This window comes from Tamandua tetradactyla, chromosome 2, assembly GCF_023851605.1.
Source record: "Tamandua tetradactyla isolate mTamTet1 chromosome 2, mTamTet1.pri, whole genome shotgun sequence".
In the NCBI taxonomy this organism is placed as follows: domain Eukaryota; kingdom Metazoa; phylum Chordata; class Mammalia; order Pilosa; family Myrmecophagidae; genus Tamandua; species Tamandua tetradactyla.
This window is the reverse complement of record NC_135328.1, coordinates 23,441,050-23,461,193: the sequence shown is the minus strand read 5'-3', so window position 1 is coordinate 23,461,193 and position 20,144 is coordinate 23,441,050. Positions and strand designations below refer to the sequence as shown.

General features: G+C 37.0%; 2 protein-coding genes across 4 annotated transcripts in view; both read left to right on the top strand.

Annotated features, from left to right (window-relative positions):
* LOC143667035 (olfactory receptor 13C9-like) overlaps positions 1 to 20,144 on the top strand; it is a 713,098-nt gene that overhangs the window by 139,152 nt on the left and 553,802 nt on the right. The gene's annotated exons all lie outside the window — the stretch shown is intronic.
* LOC143659330 (olfactory receptor 13D1-like) lies at positions 9,123 to 19,851 on the top strand. Of its 2 annotated transcripts, XM_077132192.1 has the most exons (2): positions 9,123 to 10,031; positions 19,346 to 19,851. In XM_077132192.1, exons 1-2 carry the CDS (start codon positions 9,123 to 9,125, stop codon positions 19,571 to 19,573), a joined length of 1,137 nt encoding a protein of 378 aa, XP_076988307.1. In that variant the 3' UTR covers positions 19,574 to 19,851. The 2 variants fall into 2 exon arrangements, with proteins under 2 accessions (XP_076988307.1, XP_076988314.1); XM_077132199.1 differs by lacking the exon at positions 19,346 to 19,851 and having other exon boundaries at positions 9,123 to 10,067.

Below are 20,144 nucleotides of genomic sequence, written 5' to 3'. Positions count from 1 at the left end.
GGCTAATTTTCATTATTATTTACTTGAATACCTTTTCAGCCCCACATTCTTTTTTCTTTCCTTCTGGAACTCCAGTGACATAAATATTAGATATTTCATTATAGTCCCACATATCCTTGAGGCTCTGCTCATTTTTAAAGTCTTTTTATCTCCATTATTTGGGTTGGGTAATTTCTATTTTTCCATCTTCAAGTTCATTGATTTTTTTCCTTTGCCTCTTTCAATGTGCTGTTAAGTCCATTCAACAGATATTTTCATTTCCATTATTGTACTGTCTGTTTTAAAATTTCCATTTGGTCCTTATTTGTATATTCTATATCTTTGCTTTGGAACTTCCCTCTTTTTTTTGGCAAGACTTTGTATTTCTTTCCTTTATTTTAAATGTGTTCATAATTCCTAATTGAAGCATTTTTATGATAGCTACATATTATTTATTATTATTTATTATTTCCTTGTCAAATGATTCCAACATCTGTGCCATCACACTTTTGCCTCTAGAGATTGTCTTTTTTCATTCCATTGAGATTTTCCTGGTCCTTTATGTGAGCAGTGATATGTATGAGCAGAATCTATTGTGCTCTAGAAAGTTGGGTTATTATGAGACTCTGGGTCTTATTTAAATCTTCTTTTGTTTTAACAGAACTTCTCTGAAACCTAAAAAATAGAGAAAGGGGATGATTTTCTCATTAATACAAGGTGTGGGTAGAAGCGCAGGTTCCCCACTTGGCTTCTGTTATAACAACTTGAAGAAGTGGATAAGAGACACCTCATTACCTCTTGATGAAGGAGAAGCCCATGCTCATCAATGAGAGTCATTACCACTGGAATATGGCAAAAAATCCTAGCTCACACCTTGGATATAAGAGATTGGCATCTGTTACACTTGGGAGAAAATGGATAAGCCCCCCCATGGATCTTCGCTGATATAGGTGGAATGGGATTGCAGATTTTTCTGTGGTGTTTGGCTGAAGTAGTGAGATTATTGCCAAAAAGCTTTCTGTCTTGTTATGCCACTCCTTTCCTGGTGCCTTGACCAGAATAAGTCTTCCTTCATACTTTGTGTCTTCCCACTGGAAACTTCTCTAGTATTTAGTCTATAATACATAAAAGGCAGAAGGAAACCCAGAAAATTCACTGCTGTGTGATTCCTCAGGTCCCAAGATCCCTGGGTGGACTTTCTTCTTCTTATCACCTTTCACAGTCTACTTATGTTTGTTTTATATATAATTTCCAGGGGATTAGCTTTATTTAGAAGAAGAAGAGAGAGAATTGACTCTACTCCACCTTGTCTGGAACCAGAAGTCTCTGTATCTATTTGAAAACTGAATCCATTGTTAAAGCTTAGGTGAATTCACAATTAATTATTTCAACATTTTAAGGAATAAAGAAGTTCAATTTTATAAAATCTAGTCACAGAATAGAAAAATGTAGAAAACTTTCCCAATTCATTTTATGAAGCCAGAATAAAATTGATACCAAAATCTAATAAGGATATGTTTGAAAAGGAAAATTAAGAACCTATTTGTCCTATGAATATAGTTGGAAAAATCCTAAATGCAGAAATCAGAATGTTGAATAAAGTGTTGTATTTAAAGGATAGAAAACAACAAGTGAATTTAATTCTAGAAATTCAGGAGTGGTTTATTATTCAAAATTCAAACAGTGGCACTATGATAATATCATAAAAATAAATACCTGATTTGCCTGCCATGCCAGAGACCCAGGTTCAATTCCTGGAGCCTGCCCATGCCAAAAAAAATAAAATAATAAAATAAATACCACATAGTAATGTTTATAGATGCAGAAAGCTATTGGAAAATTATTGCTCTTTATTTTTAACCCTTTGGAACAAGTTTCATTTTGCTTTGTCTTCTGTTTATGAAATGTGCTTCTTGAGAACAAGAATTGTGTCTTTTCCTTCTTTGTATATTACCAGAATTTTGGCATCAAAATTTAATGAAAGATCTTTCACACATTTGGATCTCAAAATATGGAAAAAAATCTAAATAAATGGTACACATGTTTATAATGTCATTACAGTGCGGTTGGCTCTTATCTTATCAAATTATATGTACCATCTTGTTACTTCATAGTTTATTAACTACAAATGAGTTCAGGTCTCACTACTAAAGTGTGTGTCCTTCTTACGAAGGCATTTTGAATTCTAGAGGTGCTCCACAAGTGTGGAAGGAGTTCAAATACTAAGGCTTGAAGCTATCCCATGACTTGGTTAGGGAGCCAAAAAGTTAACAAAAGATAAGTGGGAGTAGAAGAGACAATTGGAAAACAATGGCAGAAATGTGTTGACTATTCTCCTGAGACAAGGCACCCACAGTTTTGATCATCAATGGTACACTTCTATCTGCTTCTTCCCACTGAGGAAATATGTACTACATTGCATTCATTTCTAATACTATAAAAAGGGCATTTTTGAGATATTATAATGATGGGAATAGGTCTTTACTCATAAGGAATAAGGAATGAAAAGAATCTCTGGCCCCAGTCTTCCACGATTGTCATTACTCTCAAAAGTTCAAGAGAAGTGGAAAACTACTTTGTCATTCCACATTTATTTTTGTTTACCATTTTCCATTTATGAATATTTTTACATCAGTTAAAATTATCTAATAAAATGACATGGGGAAATTCATAATGTACAGTTAGCTTAAAAAGTTGTTATAACATTAGATATGCACTGTGCTCTCAAATTCATATATATTATATACAAATTAATACACTAAAATATTAATGTTACTGTAGTTGAAATTATAGATGACTTTAGTTTCTTCATTTGGACTTTTCCAAATTTCCAAGATTTTCTGCAATGTGTATGTATTATTTATTTATTTAATTACAAACTTTTTTATTTATTTTAAATAATAAATTATTGCTTACTAAGTTAGGTATAATTAGATCTTTGAGACAAAATCCCTAAAGCTTTAGAAGTTACTACCTTTCACATAGTTTAAAGGCACTACTTTAAATCACTTCTGGGATTACAGCGTCCCTGCTAAGGAAAACAAAGAATGATTTAAATTGGCTACAAGAGCCATTGTGGATCCTCTGAAAAATTTTAAGGCACAGAGATTGGAGCATACTTATATGACAGATCGATTTACTTACAGCCTATATGTACTATAAGTTTGGTTATAATTTATTTATATAATTATAAGATTAGTTATATGGCAGATTGAACATAAATTCAAGACGGGCCATTTAGTAGGGGCATCCCCTTAGGTCTACTTCCCTCGACTCTACCCCAGTAACCTGGAGTAGTGGGCTTCTTAACCAGCCCTATAGCATAGCTACAGCTTTAAGAGATCTGAGATGTTAACTGGTATGAGGAAGTACAAAAACAGTGAACTTAGCATGTGGACACATAAAAATTGATAAAGCACTGTACGTAGGAATGACGAATGTATGAATATGTTTCTATCTAAAACTGTGTTCTTTTTTAATATCTGAAGTTTCACCAGGACAAGCTGTCTACTTTGTGTGGAGAAAGTAAGAATACTACCCTCAGGTAGGGCATAATTGAAAATATTTGTTTCTGAAAGAAAATGAAAAAGGGAAATGGTAAATTCTGAATAATCTATTTTTTGTATTTTTTTAAGCTTTTTATTTTGAACAATTTTAGACTATCAGAGAAGTTGACAGTTCAAAGAGTACCCGAATAACCCTTCCCCCCTTCTAATATTAATATTTTAAACAACCATAGTGCAATCATAAAGAATGTGAAATTAACACTATATTTTATTATTAATTAAACTATGGAACTTATTCAAATTGCAACAATTTTCCACTAATATCTTTTTCTGCTCCAGAATCTTTTCCAGGATCTCCCATTGAATATAACTGTTATCCTCCTTAGTCTCTTCTAGTTTGTAACAGTTCCTCAGTTTATTCTTCTTTTTTAATTTGAAAAGTTCTAAATAAATGAAAAAATATATATGGACAAAATAATTATTAAGTCAAGGGAATATCTTGGAAATCTATGAACATACTTTTAATTTATTCATTTCTTCTTACCATGGAAAAAGTTTTTTAAAAATCTGCTTAGAGTCCAAATTAGATTATCAGGTGTGAAGAACAAAGTTACTTCATAAATAATAGGGAAGCTAGTTGATTCAGGAAGTAGAAATGCAATATTTAACACTGGCAGTTTCCTCCTAGGAATATTCCAGGATGGGTGTGGCATAGCATGATTCAAAAGACTCCTTGTACGAAATGTGAAATGCTGGCTAAGTTTATATATGCTACAAACCAACTACTACTACTTCTGTGCAAATACAGGTAGATGACAGGCATATGCATGTGATCCATGAAGGTTTTCTTTCCTTTGGAGTTTTTTTCTCTTCAATAGGCACTGGAGACCAACCTAAACACAGACCCTTTGGGGGAGATGGACAAAACTCAGGAAGCAACAAAATTGAAACTTTACCTCTTTTGGGACAGAAATAAAGAAGCAAAGGTAACAGAAGTCCCTGCTGTTTACTCATGGTCCCTCCTATCCACCAGGCACCTCCTCTTTCTTTTCTATTGGACAGTATTTTTGATGCTTTGGGGTACATCCTATCTGGGCTGCTAAGCTTGGCCACATTCTAAGTAGTGAATTCTGGTTTTGAAAGAATTAGGGCTGTGTCAATATGTCTGCTCAAGGTGGACATATTTGTGAGGGTGGTTGAAATCAGATCATTAAATGCAATCAATTAACCTGCATAATAAAGCAGAAGAAAATCTCTCCAATTTCCTATCCATTGATGTTCTCTTTCCTCCTCGGGTTTTAGAGAAAGCCGGGCTAACAAATGCTTCAATGTCTTTGACTCTGTGATGTCCTAATCATTAGAAGAATAGAAATATGCTAACTCTGGCACCAAGGTGATTCCTGACTAAGAAAAATTTCAAACATTTGTTTCAAAATTTTATAATCAGAAAATAAAAGTTCATTGAAGAAAATATGAAAATGGTTAAGAAAAATTTAAATGCCCTTATTTTACTTCCCCTGACTACCAAAGAACTGTCATGCAATGGGTTGGCTTACACAATGGGAATTTACTGGCCCATGGTCTTGAGGGTAGAAATCTAAAATCAATGCACACGGCAGCAATGCTTTCTCCAGAAGACTTGGCATCCTGGGCCTGGCTGCCAGTGATCTTTGGTCCTTGGTTATTTTACCACAAGTTAATGCTCTTGGTAGCCTCTCCTGGATTCTCCTTTCTTTTCCAGGTTCCATTGATCTTCAGTTTCTCGATGCTTACTTTGGCTTTTTCTTTCTCTCAGACCTTCCCTATAAGGCATTCAGTAATAGGACTAAGATCCATCCTGATTCAGCAGGGCCACACTTTAACTGAAGTAACCACATCAAAAGGTCCTATTTATAAAAGTTCATACCCACAGGAATAGATTAAGTTTAAGAGTGTATTTTTCTGGGGTACATAGCTCCAAACCATCACAGCCACAAATCCCACTTTCCAAAGAAAATCATTGTAAATATTTTAGTGTGGTTTCTTCTAGCCACACACATATAAAATTGTGATCACTTATATCACCATGAATATGACACTTTTATATAACATTACATCACAAACATTTTCCTCAATTCTTCTCCAAGATTACAGTTTCCATAGGTATAACAAATGAGGGTATTTTTCCTCTTATTTTATAACATATCCCACCACCACCATCAGATACCAGACTGTCAGTATCCCAAAGGGAAAACAGTGCAACTATTGGTTGGATCTTTCATGGAAAAAAATAAATAATAATAATGATAATAATAGAAATCTTTGGCTGACTTTTAGAGAAATACCTCCAGAGTTTCATCATTTAAACTAAGTTGGTCTATGTCAAGAATACTAAGAATTTGTAAAAAGAATAAATTTTGTATCAAATGATTTTATATATAGCTAGATGAACATAAAGGTTTTTTTATTCACCTATTTGTTAATATTGATGAATTTGCAAATGTTAATTTAGAATGTCTTAAATTCATGAAATATATGACATCACATTAATACATAATTGGATCTGGTTTGAGTATATTTATTCATGATGTTTACATATGTATCTAAATGACAGTGAACCACACTTTAATTCTTTCTTTGCCAGTTTGGGGTGAAAAACCATTTTGGTTTGGTTTGGTTTGGTTTGATAAAATAATTTGCAAAGTTTTCCATGATTCTGAACATTAAACCATTTATGTAGTATAGATATAGTTTCTGAAAAGAATAAAATAACTCTTGTGTTCAGCAAATGTTTTGAAGGTGAGCATCTGTTTTTTCACAATTGGATTAGTAATTACTACAGTATTTGCCATGCAAAGTTTTGAATAAATGAATAAATGAAGGTACTATGAGAGAGTTGAGCATATAGTTCTGCAGAACAGAAAGTAACAAAGTTTTCCTGGAAAAGGCAATAACCATCTGGGAGGGGCTCTTACAGTTTAAGATAAGAGCATTTATAAAAGCAAAAAATGAAAGAGGTTAGTGTTTGGAGTAAGTTGCAGGAGTCCAGCCTGGCTGCTGGAGAGCCAGAGGGAGGGGAGAAGTAGTAGCTTTAAAATTTCTAAATTTACTTCTCCTGGCTGCCGAAGAAATGCCATGCAATGGGTTGGCTTCACAGTGGGAATTTATTGGCCCATGGTCTTGAGAGTAGAAGGTATTTCTACTACCCTGAAGAAATGGCTTGAAATTTTCTAAATTATAGGGACTTAGTGGTGGCAATCCAGTTGAGAAGGACTTTTGTTGAAGTTGTATATCATAGCAATATATATATATATATAGTCCACCATTTTGCCTAGATTATATCATTCTATTGGAGTAGCTTTTTAGGCAAGACTAATGATGTTTATCGGGGAATAGACTTTCCAGTAACTTTTCCCTTCCCATAGTCATGGGATGGGTAAAGGGGATGTGGCACAAAATAAGATGGAGAGGTTAAAAATGAGCATTTTATGATGGGTTGATTCTGTGTTTTTCTACTTTTTCTTATTGACTCTAGATATGGAAAAAATGACCTCTTCCATCCTGGACCTTTTTTAACAGAGAGAAAGTGAGCCCTGCCTCTTTCATCCCTTTCTCCTTAACACTCCACCTCCCAGAATATAAGCAGTAAAGTCAGTGCTATTTTGTAACAGGAAAAATTGACTTCTCTCCTTATCCTAAATCTTTTCTTCCTCTCCTTCCTTCTATTTTGTAAGCTGTGCTCAAATGAATAAAAACTGCCTCAACTCACACCTTTGAGGAAATTGTACCAGTGGGAACTGAGCAGGAAAGCACAGGAAAAAAGGAGTCTCTTCCAAGTTTCTAAAATATTGGTACCATTATCTCTTTTTAAAATCTCCCCCAAACAATTATTTAGGCAATAACTCACTAATAGGGAGATAAAAAATATATAGAAAGGTAATGAAGAAGACAGGAGGGCTGCCCTATGTAACTGTCATGATCTCTGGAAACAGGAAAGCTGGGCAAATGTGTGGCTGTGGGCTAAGGGTAAGATAAGGGAGACATTTTCTCATTCTGCAGCCACAGTCCAGTAAATACAAGCTATCACAGAAATACAATAAAGTATAAGGCACAGTCCTTGTACTAAAAGTTTACTGTTTTGCTTGGGTATCACATCAAACAACTAGGAAACAATTGACTAAAATAGCTGAGTTTTCAATAATATGGTTGCAACCCATATGTAGTAAAATGGGATCCAGAGGTAAAAAATGGGATCTGTTCTGTGAGAGGTAGAGTGGTGTTCCATTGATGGCTGACTCTGAAGCCAGACTTCCCAGTATTAAAGTCTGGCTCTCACTTTGTAACCTTGGACAAGCTATTTTAACTTCGCTTTGTATGGTCGACTGTAAAATAGGGATATAGATAGCACCTATCTCATAGGTTGCAGTGAACATTAAATATGTTAAGACATGAAATGTGAGTATAACAGTACCGGGAACAGAGCTAAATCTCAATTAATATTAGCTGTCATTAGTTCAGTCACACAAATATTTACCAATATGCAGTGAGAACTTTGTGTCAGGTACTATTATAAGCACATTTTCATATATTCATTCAGAATGTTCACTGTTATGACATAAAAATAGTATAAAAGTTCGAGGATGCATTCCAAAGCATCAGATATAAAGATTGAAAGAGAAAATTATCACTAAGTATTGAGTAAAATAATATTAACTTGCCTAAAAAAAATAAAATACACATCTACAAATTTGGTGACAAAAAAAATGAAGAGAGAAATGCAGAATTTAGAGGAATACAAAAGTAATGAATACTAAGGGAATGGAAATTCCAGGTTCTAAAACACCTGTACATAATAGGAAACCAGGCTCTTTAGCCCTTGGAAGCTCCTGGGGACCAGTCTCAAATGTTTTCAGATTAACTCTCAACTGGTCCTTGAAAGAAGAATGAATAGATGCCCATTTTAGAAGAGAAAATATTCAAAGCCTTTCCATTAGGGTCCCAAACTTTCATGCCATCATCTTAAAAACACTAAATGATTTTTCCTTTCTGAGACAGTCAAGAGTACTAATAATGACAATAATACAATCAATTATAAATGCATCATAATTGCAGGTACCATTTTTAGCCACCTATTGTGACAGAAACCTTAGAGATTTTATGTAACTTCAATCCCACAATAAATTGCCAAAGAGTTATTTTTTCCCACATTTCACCATGAACTAGCTAAAGCTCAGAAAAATTAAGTAACTTATCCAAAAATCACACCCAAGCTAAATGGTATGCTGCTGATTGTATATGTTTTCATTAGAAAACTGCCTTCATCTTAGAATATTCATTAACAATGAGATTGCTTTATAACCACATTTGAAATTATATTGTCTCTATTATTTTCTTACAGGCCTGGCATATCCCAACACAATTCTTGGAGATACTGGTAGCCTTGCCTCTGCTGTTGCATAATCCTAAATACTATTGAATCTCTCAGTACTTCAATTTTATCACCAATAAAATTAAAATATTCCTGCCCATCTTGATTTCCAGAGAAGTTCTAAAAATCAAACAAAGTAATGCCGCTTAAAGTGATTTTTTTAATTTGCACTATAAATTTACATTTCCCTGAGTCATGTCCTAACTGAACTCTGCAGGTGACATGGACATATGGAGATAGGAAATTATTCCGCGGTGACTGAATTCTTTCTGGTGGGGTTTTCCCAATACCCAGAGCTCCAGCTTTCTGTGTTCATGTTCTGCTTAATCACGTACCTGATAATCCTCCTAGGAAACAGCCTCCTCATTATCATCAGCATCCTGGACTCCCGCCTCCACACCCCCATGTACTTCTTCCTTGGGAACCTCTCATTCTTGGACATCTGCTATACATCTTCTTTCATTCCTCCAATGCTCATCATATTTAGGTCTGATAAAAAATCCATTTCTTTCATTGGTTGTACTCTACAGATGGTGATCTCCCTTGGCTTAGGTTCCACTGAGTGTATTCTCCTGGCAATGATGGCCTATGACCGGTATGTGGCTATTTGCAACCCACTGAGGTACCCCATCATCATGAACAAAGCGCTATGTGTGCACATGGCTGCGTGGTCCTGGAGCATAGGCTTTCTGATCGCCCTAATACAAACAGTTCTAGCAATGACACTGCCTTTCTGTGGGAATAATATCATCGATCACATTACCTGTGAGTTACTGGCTCTTCTTAAACTCACCTGTTCAGATATAAGCATCAATGTGCTTGTCATGACGGTGGCAAGTATTATTTTATTGATTATTCCTCTGTTGTTAATTTTCATTTCCTATGTTTTCATCCTCTCTACAATACTGAGAATTAATTCTGCTGAGGGGAGAAAGAAAGCTTTTTCTACCTGTTCAGCCCACCTGGTGGTGGTAATTTTGTTCTATGGTTCAGCACTTTTTATGTACATGAAGCCTAAGTCAAAGGACACAAAAACATCCGATGAGATCATTGGTCTGTCTTATGGAGTGGTCACCCCAATGTTGAACCCCATCATCTACAGCCTAAGGAATAAGGAGGTAAAAGAGGCTGTGAAGAAAGTCCTCAGCAAACATTTGCATCTATGGAAAATATGAAATTCTTAGGCGTGTGATGGCTTCACTTGCGGAAAAGACATGTTTTTGGTGTTCACAGAAGAAGTTGTAGAACCCAGCAAGATGAGCGTTTGTGTTCATAAAGCCAAATGTAGGATGGTTCATTTTACCACAGACAATGCCCATGTAAACATTTCTCTCTCTTCTCTCTATCTCTCTCTCTCCTTCCCTCCTCTCTCTTTTTGTCCTTATCTTATCTCATCTCCTTTCCTTCCCTCATCTCATCTCCTTTCCTTCCCTCCTTTGCTCCACTCTATTTTTCTCAGAATTTCTCTTTTCCTACTTTTAATACTACCTCTCCCTCTTGCTTTATAATTCTCTATTTCTATCTCTTTCTCATTCTCTTATTCTCTTCCTTTCTCAGTGACATTCATAATTTTTAAGCAAAGAGTCACAAATGGTTCCAAGTCCTTCACCCTTCAGAAGTCACCCTTTCTTTTAGTAGGTAAATTACAATAGTCCAACTTCTATAATGCGTGAGTGCATACAGATATCTTGCAAAATATTGCTGAGGGCTTTTTACATTTTCTCAGCTTGGGATCATTTTTGTTTCCATGTTATACTGAGCTTTCCATCATTCCTTTCTGATAATCTTATAACTATTTCCCCATGGCATTTAAGCTCCCTACAGTCCATTTTCTCCTCAAAGAATATGTTTATAATGCCTTTTAAAAAGCATATAATCAAAAGATTGTCATGTTTAATACTTAGCTTGAGAATGAGATGAGATATAAGAATACATAAAGGAAATCCTTTAATATTTAATATCACTGCTCCTAGTAACTACTAGACATGTTTCTCACAAGAATCTCTTAAAACCCTTTCCCTCTTTAGCTCCTGGCCAGCCACCTGGTTGCTGAAGCCAATTCATTTCCTTCTTCTCTAAGAATCAGGGCTATCCCAGTAAAAATATATGGGTGCATAACCCAAAACACTCTAAACATGGCCCTTCCCTAAAGAGCAAATGGGCCTATCTCCAAAAGAGACAGCATCTTCTATTTTTATCATTCCGGAAAGATGTTCAGACAGTTTTAAAATTATGGTGTGTCCTCATTATCGCATCAATAATTCAGGAAGATTGGACTGCAGTCTAAAGACACCTTGTCAAATGTATATGTTATACACTTTAGGAATAACAAATATATAATTTTAAAAATCACCTTTACCTATCCAATTAATTGGAGGGTTTAGTGATGAAAGGAAAAACTCTTCAGAACATAATATCCACCAAAGAATTTGGTTTGTCTCTTTGCTGTCACCCAAAGTAATGATCTTGAGTCCAATTATTTGTTGGATTTCACCCTTCCTGACTCAATACCAATGTCAGAGAGCAGATATCCGATCCTACTCCAAGGAAAAGAAGTTCATAATCCACCAAATAATGTGCAAAGGCAATTTACTCAACGATCAAATTTCACAGAATTAAAAGTATCCGGTTCAAAACTTGATGTTTGAATCTCCTCTAAAACATCCACAGTGGGCTGTTATCCATCCTTTCTTGCATATCTTTAATGACAGCTAACTCACCACTTCCGTAGGGGTCCAGTTGTGACTATTAGAGAAATAGTTTCTTTATATGAAACCGAAATCTGTTCTTCACAGTCCCCATATTTTGTTCCTAGTTGTAGTCCTTGGAACAATATTCTTTGCTGTTATTTTTCTCTTTATTGTTTTTGCATGGGCAGGCACTGGAAATTGAACTCGGGTCTCCAGCATGGCAGGCAAGAACTCTACCACTGAGCCACCATGGCCCACCCTGCATTTATTTTTATAACTAAATGTACGCTTTAGATCTTAGAATTAACACAGATATTTTAATTCATTCACTTATTCATTCAACAGACATGTAAGTGCTTACATTCTTCTAGATAATGGTAAACAATATGAACATTAGGTTTTAAGATGGGATTCCAACCTCTATCTTTCTGATTCTAAAGGCTCTCCTTTACGTTTTGTTCTCTGCTACTATCCTGATTCTAGCCCTTACAACTTTTCAGGTGGGAGATTATAATAATGTCGTATTTGGTTTCATAGCCTCTTAACTTTTCCTATTCTAGACAGTTTGCCTACTCTTTCCAGAGTAATTCATAGTTTTCTAATTAACTCATAGTTTTCATCATCATTAACTAATCCAAAACTTAGCTTGCCGACTTTCCATTTGCTAAAGCTCCTGGAATGCAATATACCAGAAATGGGCTAGCTTTTAACAATGGGGAGTTATAGTTACAAGTCACAATTCAAAGGCCGTGAAAATGTCCAAATGGGGGCATCTACAAGAGGATACCTTCTCGAAGGAAGGCATGTGAGGCTTCTCTGTCACATGGGCAGGTACATGGCCAAAGTCTAACGGTCCTTCTCTCCCAAGTTTAGCTTCTAGTTTCAATGACTTTCTCAGCTCCTGTGAGTCCTTTCTTAGCATCTCTGAGGTTTTCTCTCTAAGCTCTCTGGGCTCTTACTGTCTTTTATCCTCTTTGCAAAGGACTCCAGTAAAGGATTAAGAACCATCTTGAATGGACTGGGTCACATCTCAATAGAAATAGCCTAACCAAAAGTTCCCACCTACAATAGGTCTGCCCCCATAACAATGGATTAAAAACCATGATCATTCCTGTGGTACATCCAATTCAAATCAGCACACCAACTAAATGCAAACTCATCGAAGAGTACTAATGTCCTTTCACACTATGGATATCATCCAAATTCCAGTATTCTTGCCTAGGGAAGTCATCCAGTCTCATGGCTTTAATAATTCACCAGATCCAAAGCCTCATCCCAGAGCTCTCCCCTGGGGAATTTTACAGTGGCATCTCATCTAAATGAATAAACAAAACACATTTCTCTTACTCTCCATGTGAAATTATACCATATTGACTTCCTGCTTCTTTCCCACTGTGAAAAGGCATATTTCTTTCTCAGGGGTTCCCCACTGCTCTTGAAATAATTTCCAAAATTCTTACAATGACCTGCAAAGTTGCCAAGATCTAAATACTATATAACTCTATAGCCTCATTTCTCACCAGTATTGTCTCCCCCAACTATTTCTCATCCTGTGTTCCATTAACACTGAACTTCCTAGAATACACTATCTCTCTTTCATTTCTCTATCTTTGCGTATGTTGTTTCTCCTCCCTCAAAAATGTTCTGGTAATTGCTTTTTCACTTGGTTAATTGTCATTATTCTTCACCTCCTGCCACCTTCTGTAGCTGTCCTCCCTGAATTCCAAGACTGAGTTAAGTAGCCCTCCTTTGTGCTCTGGCAATGCCTTGGGCCTCCCTTAACATAGTACTTACCGCACACTATTGCAACTGCATATTTAACTAGATATCCCCACAAAATCGAGACACTTTAGGACAAGCAATATATCTCTTGTTTATCGTTGTAACCCCAGCATTTAGCCCTATGCCAGAGATATTATTAACCTCTCAGCATGTAGGCCATAGGGAATGCCTTTCCCTTCTTTTAACTTGCCTTCATATCACCATTCCTTTATTATCTTGATAACGGTAGCTTTTTTTAGGCAAAATCAAAACTGTTCTCCTGGGGCCAGGAGTTCAGAGAAGGGTGGATTTTGAAAGAAGTTATATGATTCATATTAGTGAGCTAGGATATACTTTGATTAAATCTTACATCTTAAAATAGTGTGGATATTATAAAGAGCAATAACTCACTCAAGTTGAAGATGCTTTTTATATCATATTATTAATCTCAAATGTAACCTCCTCTGAGAAGCCTTTCTTGACTCCTCCAAGAAAAAAATCATTTCTCCCTTTCCAATGTTTCAACATTCTTCGCTTAATGTATATTATATATACCCCTATTTTAATTCTTATTACATAGTGTATAATATTTATTCAGTGTGATTTAGTTGAATTCATAGGGCTGAGAAGTATGGAAGAGATGGATACAAATTACAACTCTCTAGTATAAGGGGTTATAAACTACAAACTGTTGGAGTAAAGTTAGAGTCCTCATAAGATAAATGCTTATTATAATTCTTTGCTGAATGAATGAATGTGATTGTCATTCATACATTGAAGCCAATTTTATTTTCCATTACTTGTATAAAACTTGCCAATTTTTTCTGCCTTTGCATCATTGTTCATGCCATTCTCTCCATCTAAAAGTACTCTCCCTTTACTCCACCTATCAAAATTCAAGACCTTCCTCAGAAGCCTCCTTGATTTGAAACCCTCACTCATCATCTCAACTAAATTGAATCCCTATAGCAATCTATTTATAGCATTATAGCATGTACAATATGCATATTTAAATTCAGTTTTGTGTGGATTGCAGTTCCTGCTTTATTAAAAGGTCATTAGGATTACACTCCGACCAAAAGGGGTTAAGAAACTCTGGAGGTTGCTCTTATGCAAGCTTCAGTTAGACATTGCAACTTATAACTTGCCAAACCCCAAACAAAACCATTCCAGCCAATCCTAGGCAATATATAAGATTCTACAAAGATTCCATACACTAGGGTAACTTTCCAAAAACCTACACACTCCAGATGGGTCCCTGGACCAGATAAGTCCTGAAACCTAGAGGGCCCAGCCTCTCCAGAACATCAGCTAGTTCTATCTCCCAACCCCATATTATTGACAGCCCCTTCCTACATGAAAAAGTTAAGTGGCTATAGCCCAAATACCCCTAAAGAGAGAGATAAAAAGATCAAAGGTGATGGTGGAGTTATACAGAGAAGATAGGATTTAGCAAATGACTATGATTGCTGAATCATTAAATTGATATCTCTTTTAGTCTCCAGCATCTTAGAGCAGCTAAGAACCTAAAATTGTGCAATTGTAACCCATGTCAAACTCTGAAATCTGTTCTGCAATGAATTCTGTGCTGTGCTTTGAAATGTACTGCTTTTTTTGTATATATGTTATTTTTTAAGAAAGGGGGAAAAAAGTCTATTGTGATGGTAAAAAACATTTATTCCTTCTAGCCTCCTACATTCTGGAGCAGCTAGAAGGAAAAATCTGAGAGGATGGTATGGTAGCCCATGACAAACTCTGGGATCTGTCCTGTAACTACTTGTTGAAGAGTGCTTTGAAAACTATTGTTTTTTTCTTTCTTTGTCTTGTATATATGTTATATTATACAATAAAAAGGTTTAAAAAAAAGGTCATTAGGGGCAGAGTTATTGGTCTTTGTAACCTCCACAAAAATTAACAACGCAGAATTCAATCAATACATTAAAACTTTGGGTATTGCAATTTGACAATTTTCATCATGTATATTAGACTTTTTAAATAGACATTTTCCTGTGGTAGAATATGGCCAGTATGACAGTGGTACAGGGATTACACACACCCATCAATAAGCCTAGTTAAGACAGCTTTCCTTTAAATGGAGTAGCAGTGTCGCTTATCTGTTTTTTTTCCCTCCTGTGCATCAAAACTATGTCTATAATATTCAAGGCAGGGAACATCTAGTTGAGTTAACATGGATAATAATTCCTGGACTAGTTTCTTGAGCTCATAATTTAACAAGAAAAATATTAATCTATAGAACAGTTCCCAAATTTGTATCTCCACCCGTGACATCCCTAATATCCAGATACTTATATCCAACTGCCTACTTGGCATTTCCTCTTGGATGATATCAAATAAAACATGTCTAAAACAGAACTTTTCATGCCCTCTACCCCCAAACACTTAAATCACATCTTCTAGACCATCTCAGGAAGTGCTCTATCATTCACACAAATCCAATCCACTAAAAAATTCTGTTAATTCTACTTTCACATTTTATTATAAATCTGACCACGCCAATGTCTATCACTCTAGTCTAAGTCACCACTATTCCATCTACACTGTCAAAATGACTTTCAAAATCATTTGTCTACTTTCACTCTTGTTCTACTACAACCCATCCTCCATATAATAGCCAGTGTTATTTTTAAATTTAAATCATATCACACAACCACTAAAAACCCTACAAATACTTTTGTTATATTTAGGACATAAATAAATACAATTTATACTTATCAAGATCTGCCAAGTTGGCAAGGTCCTACATAATCTGAGTTCAATCTACTTCTCCAACCTCATCTTCTATCATATTTATAGATAAGATAGAGCTACAGTGAGAGCGAGAGCAAGCAAAAGAGAGAGAGAGAGAATTGTGATAGAGATGATAAAAATAGAAATCCTATCAGTTTGTTGTTTTTTGCTTTTTTTCTGGAGAACCCTAACAAATATCTTATGCTTAGTAATTCTAGTTTCGATGTTCTTTTGCTGTTTCTCAGAGATGCCAAAGACTTTGTATTTGCTGTTTCCTCTTCCTGGGACACACTTTCCCCTGATCTTCCCAGGGTCCACTCTCATTTAATCCAGGTCTTTGGTGAGGCCTTACCATGTTTTCTCCAACTCCCCTTCATTGCATTACCTAGTTTCTGAAATGTTTCAAAAGTATATTATCAAACTTCTCCACAAGAAAGTTATCTACATGAAGCCAGGAACTTTTCCCTCTTAGTTACTTTATCCCTAATGTCTAGACCAATGTTAAGCAAATAATAATTCTAGAAGTATTTATTGAATTGAAAATGAATGAGCACACATGCTGCAGGACAGCCCTGTATCTTTTGCACTTTGGGGTAGATGTATTATAAATACATCTAAAAATTATAACCTGTGGTATTCAGAATATAAATTTCTGATTCTTCCTGACTTAACTACTGGTAGGAATCGAAAAAACAACAGTTAAAGGATTGCCCTGTATACTCTTTCAATCTGTTCACTTTACTTTCCAGGTTTTACTGAACCTTGGGTTTGTTACATAAGCTGTTTGTTCCACTCAGATGGAATTGGTCATTCTTGAATTTATTCAGAGCTCTGATTTATTTCAATTTAAATATAGGTTTAGAATGCCCTGCAAAATGCTATCTACTTATTTCTCAGTAGTACAGAAGTTTCTCTCTCTCTGTCTCCCTCTTTGTCTCTGTCTCGCTGTCTCTGTCTTTACAGCTCTCTCCCTTGCAGACACACATACACACATACACACAATGAGGTTCTTTTTTTCTTTTTAACTTTTTTTATTGTATAGTATAAAATATATACAAAGCAAAGAAATAAAAAAGCAATAGTTTTCAAAGCACTCTTCAAAAAGTGGTTACAGAGCAGATCACAGAGTTTGTCATGGGATACCATACGATCCGCTAATATTTTTCCTTATAGCTGCTCCAGAATATAGGAGGCTAGAGGGATTAGATACTAATTTATCATCACAATCGACTTTTTTTTCTTTCTTTTTTTTGTGAACAATAACAAATATGCAAAAAAGCTATAAATTTCCAAGCACAGCACCATAATTAATTGTAGAACATATTTCAGACTTTGACATGGTGTATTAGTTAGGGTTCTCTAGATAAACAGAGTCAACAGGGAACACTTGCAAATATAAAATTTATAAAAGTGTCTCATGTGACCGTAGGAATGCAGAGTCCAAAATCCACAGGGCAGGCCGCGAAGCTGATGGCTCCGATGGATGGCCTGGATGAACTCCACAGGAGAGGCTCACCAGCCAAAGCAGGAATGGAACCTGTCTCCTCTGAGTCCTCCTTAAAAGGCTTCCCATGATTAGATTTAGCATCACTAATTGCAGAAGACACTCCCCTTTGGCTGATTACAAATGGAATCAGCTGTGGATGTAGCTGACGTGATCATGACCTAATCCTATGAAATGTCCTCATTGCAACAGACAGGCCAGCGCTTGCCCAATCAGATAAACAGGTACGACAACTTGGCCAAGTTGACACCTGTCCCTAACCATGACAGTCCACCCCCTGTCAACTTGGCACCTATATATATATATGTGTGTGATTCAGAGCATACACAGCTTCCTGGAGAACATTACCCCAGCCTTTCAAGTTTTTGCCACCTAGTTGGCACCATAATTGAGTTTTCAAAAGGCCATTCCACCATTCTATCAATCCAGCTGCTTCTGGATGATGGGGAACACAGTAAGACCAGAGAATTCCATGAGCATGCACCCATTCCTGCACTTCATTTGCTGTGAAGTGTGTTCCCTGATCAGAAGCAATGCTATGCGGAATACCATGACGATGGATAAGGCATTCTGTAAGCCCATGGATGGTAGTTTTGGCAGAAGCATTGCGTGCAGGGAAGGAAACCCATATCCAGAGTATGTGTCTATTCCAGTTAGAACAAATCGCTGCCCCTTCCATGAAGGGAGTGGTCCAATGTAATCAACCTGCCACCATGTAGATGGCTGGTCACCTTGCGGAATGGTGCCATATTGGGGGCTGAGTGTGGGTCTCTGCTGCTGGCACATTGGGCACTCAGCAGTGGCTGTAGCCAGGTCAGCCTTGGTGAGTGGAAGTCCATGTTGCTGAGCCCATGCATAACCTCCATCCCTACCACCATGACCACTTTGTTCATGAGCCCATTGGGCAATAACAGGAGTTGCTGGGGAAAGAGGCTGACTGGTATCCACAGAACGGGTCATCTTATCCACTTGATTATTAAAATCTTCCTCTGCTGAAGTCACCCTCTGGTGTGCATTCACATGGGACACAAATATCTTCATGTTTTTAGCCCACTCAGAAAGGTCTATCCACATACTTCTTCCCCAGACCTCTTTGTCACCAATTTTCCAATTATGGTCCTTCGAAATCCCTGACCATCCAGCCAAAACATTAGCAACAGCCCATGAGTCAGTATACAAACGCACCTCTGGCCAGTTTTCCTTCCAAGCAAAATGAACAACCAGGTGCACTGCTCGAAGTTCTGCCCACTGGGAGGATTTCCCCTCACCACTGTCCTTCAAGGACACCCCAGAAGGGGGTTGCAATGCTGCAGCTGTCCACTTTCGGGTGGTACCTGCATATCGTGCTGAACCATCTGTAAACCAGGCCCCAGTTTTCTCTTCTTCAGTCAATTCACTGTAAGGAACTCCCCAAGAGGCCATAGCTCTGGTCTGGGAAAGAGAAGGTAATGTGGCAGCAGGAGTGGAAACCATGGGCATTTGTGCCACTTCTTCATGTAATTTACTTGTGCCTTCAGTACCTGCTCTGGCTCTACCTCGTATATACCATTTCCATTTTACAATAGAGTGCTGCTGTGCACGCCCAACTTTATGGCTTGGTGAGTCAGACAACACCCAACTCATGATAGGCAACTCAGGTCTCATGGTAACTTGGTTGCCCATGGTTAAGCATTCAGTCTCTACTAAGGCCCAGTAGCAGGCCAAAAGCTGTTTCACAAAAGGAGAGTAGTTATCTGCAGCAGATGGTAAGGCTTTGCTCCAAAATCCTAAGGGTCTGCGTTGTGATTCTCCTATAGGGGCCTGCCAAAGGCTCCAGACAGCATCTCTATTTGCCACTGACACTTCCAGCACCATTGGATCTGCTGGATCATATGGCCCAAGTGGCAGAGCAGCTTGTACAGCAGCCTGGACCTGTCGCAGAGCCTCCTCTTGTTCAGGTCCCCACTCAAAATTAGCAGCTTTTCTGGTCACTCGATAAATGGGCTGGAGTAGCACACCCAAATGAGGAATATGTTGTCGCCAAAATCCAAAAAGACCAACTAGGCGTTGTGCCTCTTTTTTGGTTGTGGGAGGGGCCAGATGCAGCAATTTATCCTTCACCTTAGAAGGGATATCTCGACATGCCCCACACCACTGGACACCTAAAAATTTTACTGAGGTGGAAGGCCCCTATATTTTTGTTGGATTTATCTCCCATCCTCTGACATGCAAATGCCTTACCAGTAAATCTAGAGTAGTTGCTACTTCTTGCTCACTAGGTCCAATCAACAGGATATCATCAATATAATGGACCAGTGTGATGTCTTGTGGGAGGCAGAAACGATCAAGGTCTCTGCGAACAAGATTATGACACAGGACTGGAGAGTTGATATACCCCTGAGGTAGGACAGTGAAAGTATATTGCTGACCTTGCCAGCTGAAAGCAAACTGTTTCTGGTGGTCCTTACTAATAGCTATTGAGAAAAAAGCATTTGCCAGATCAATAGCTGCATATCAGGTACCAGGGGATGTATTGATTTGCTCAAGCAATGATACTACATCTGGAACAG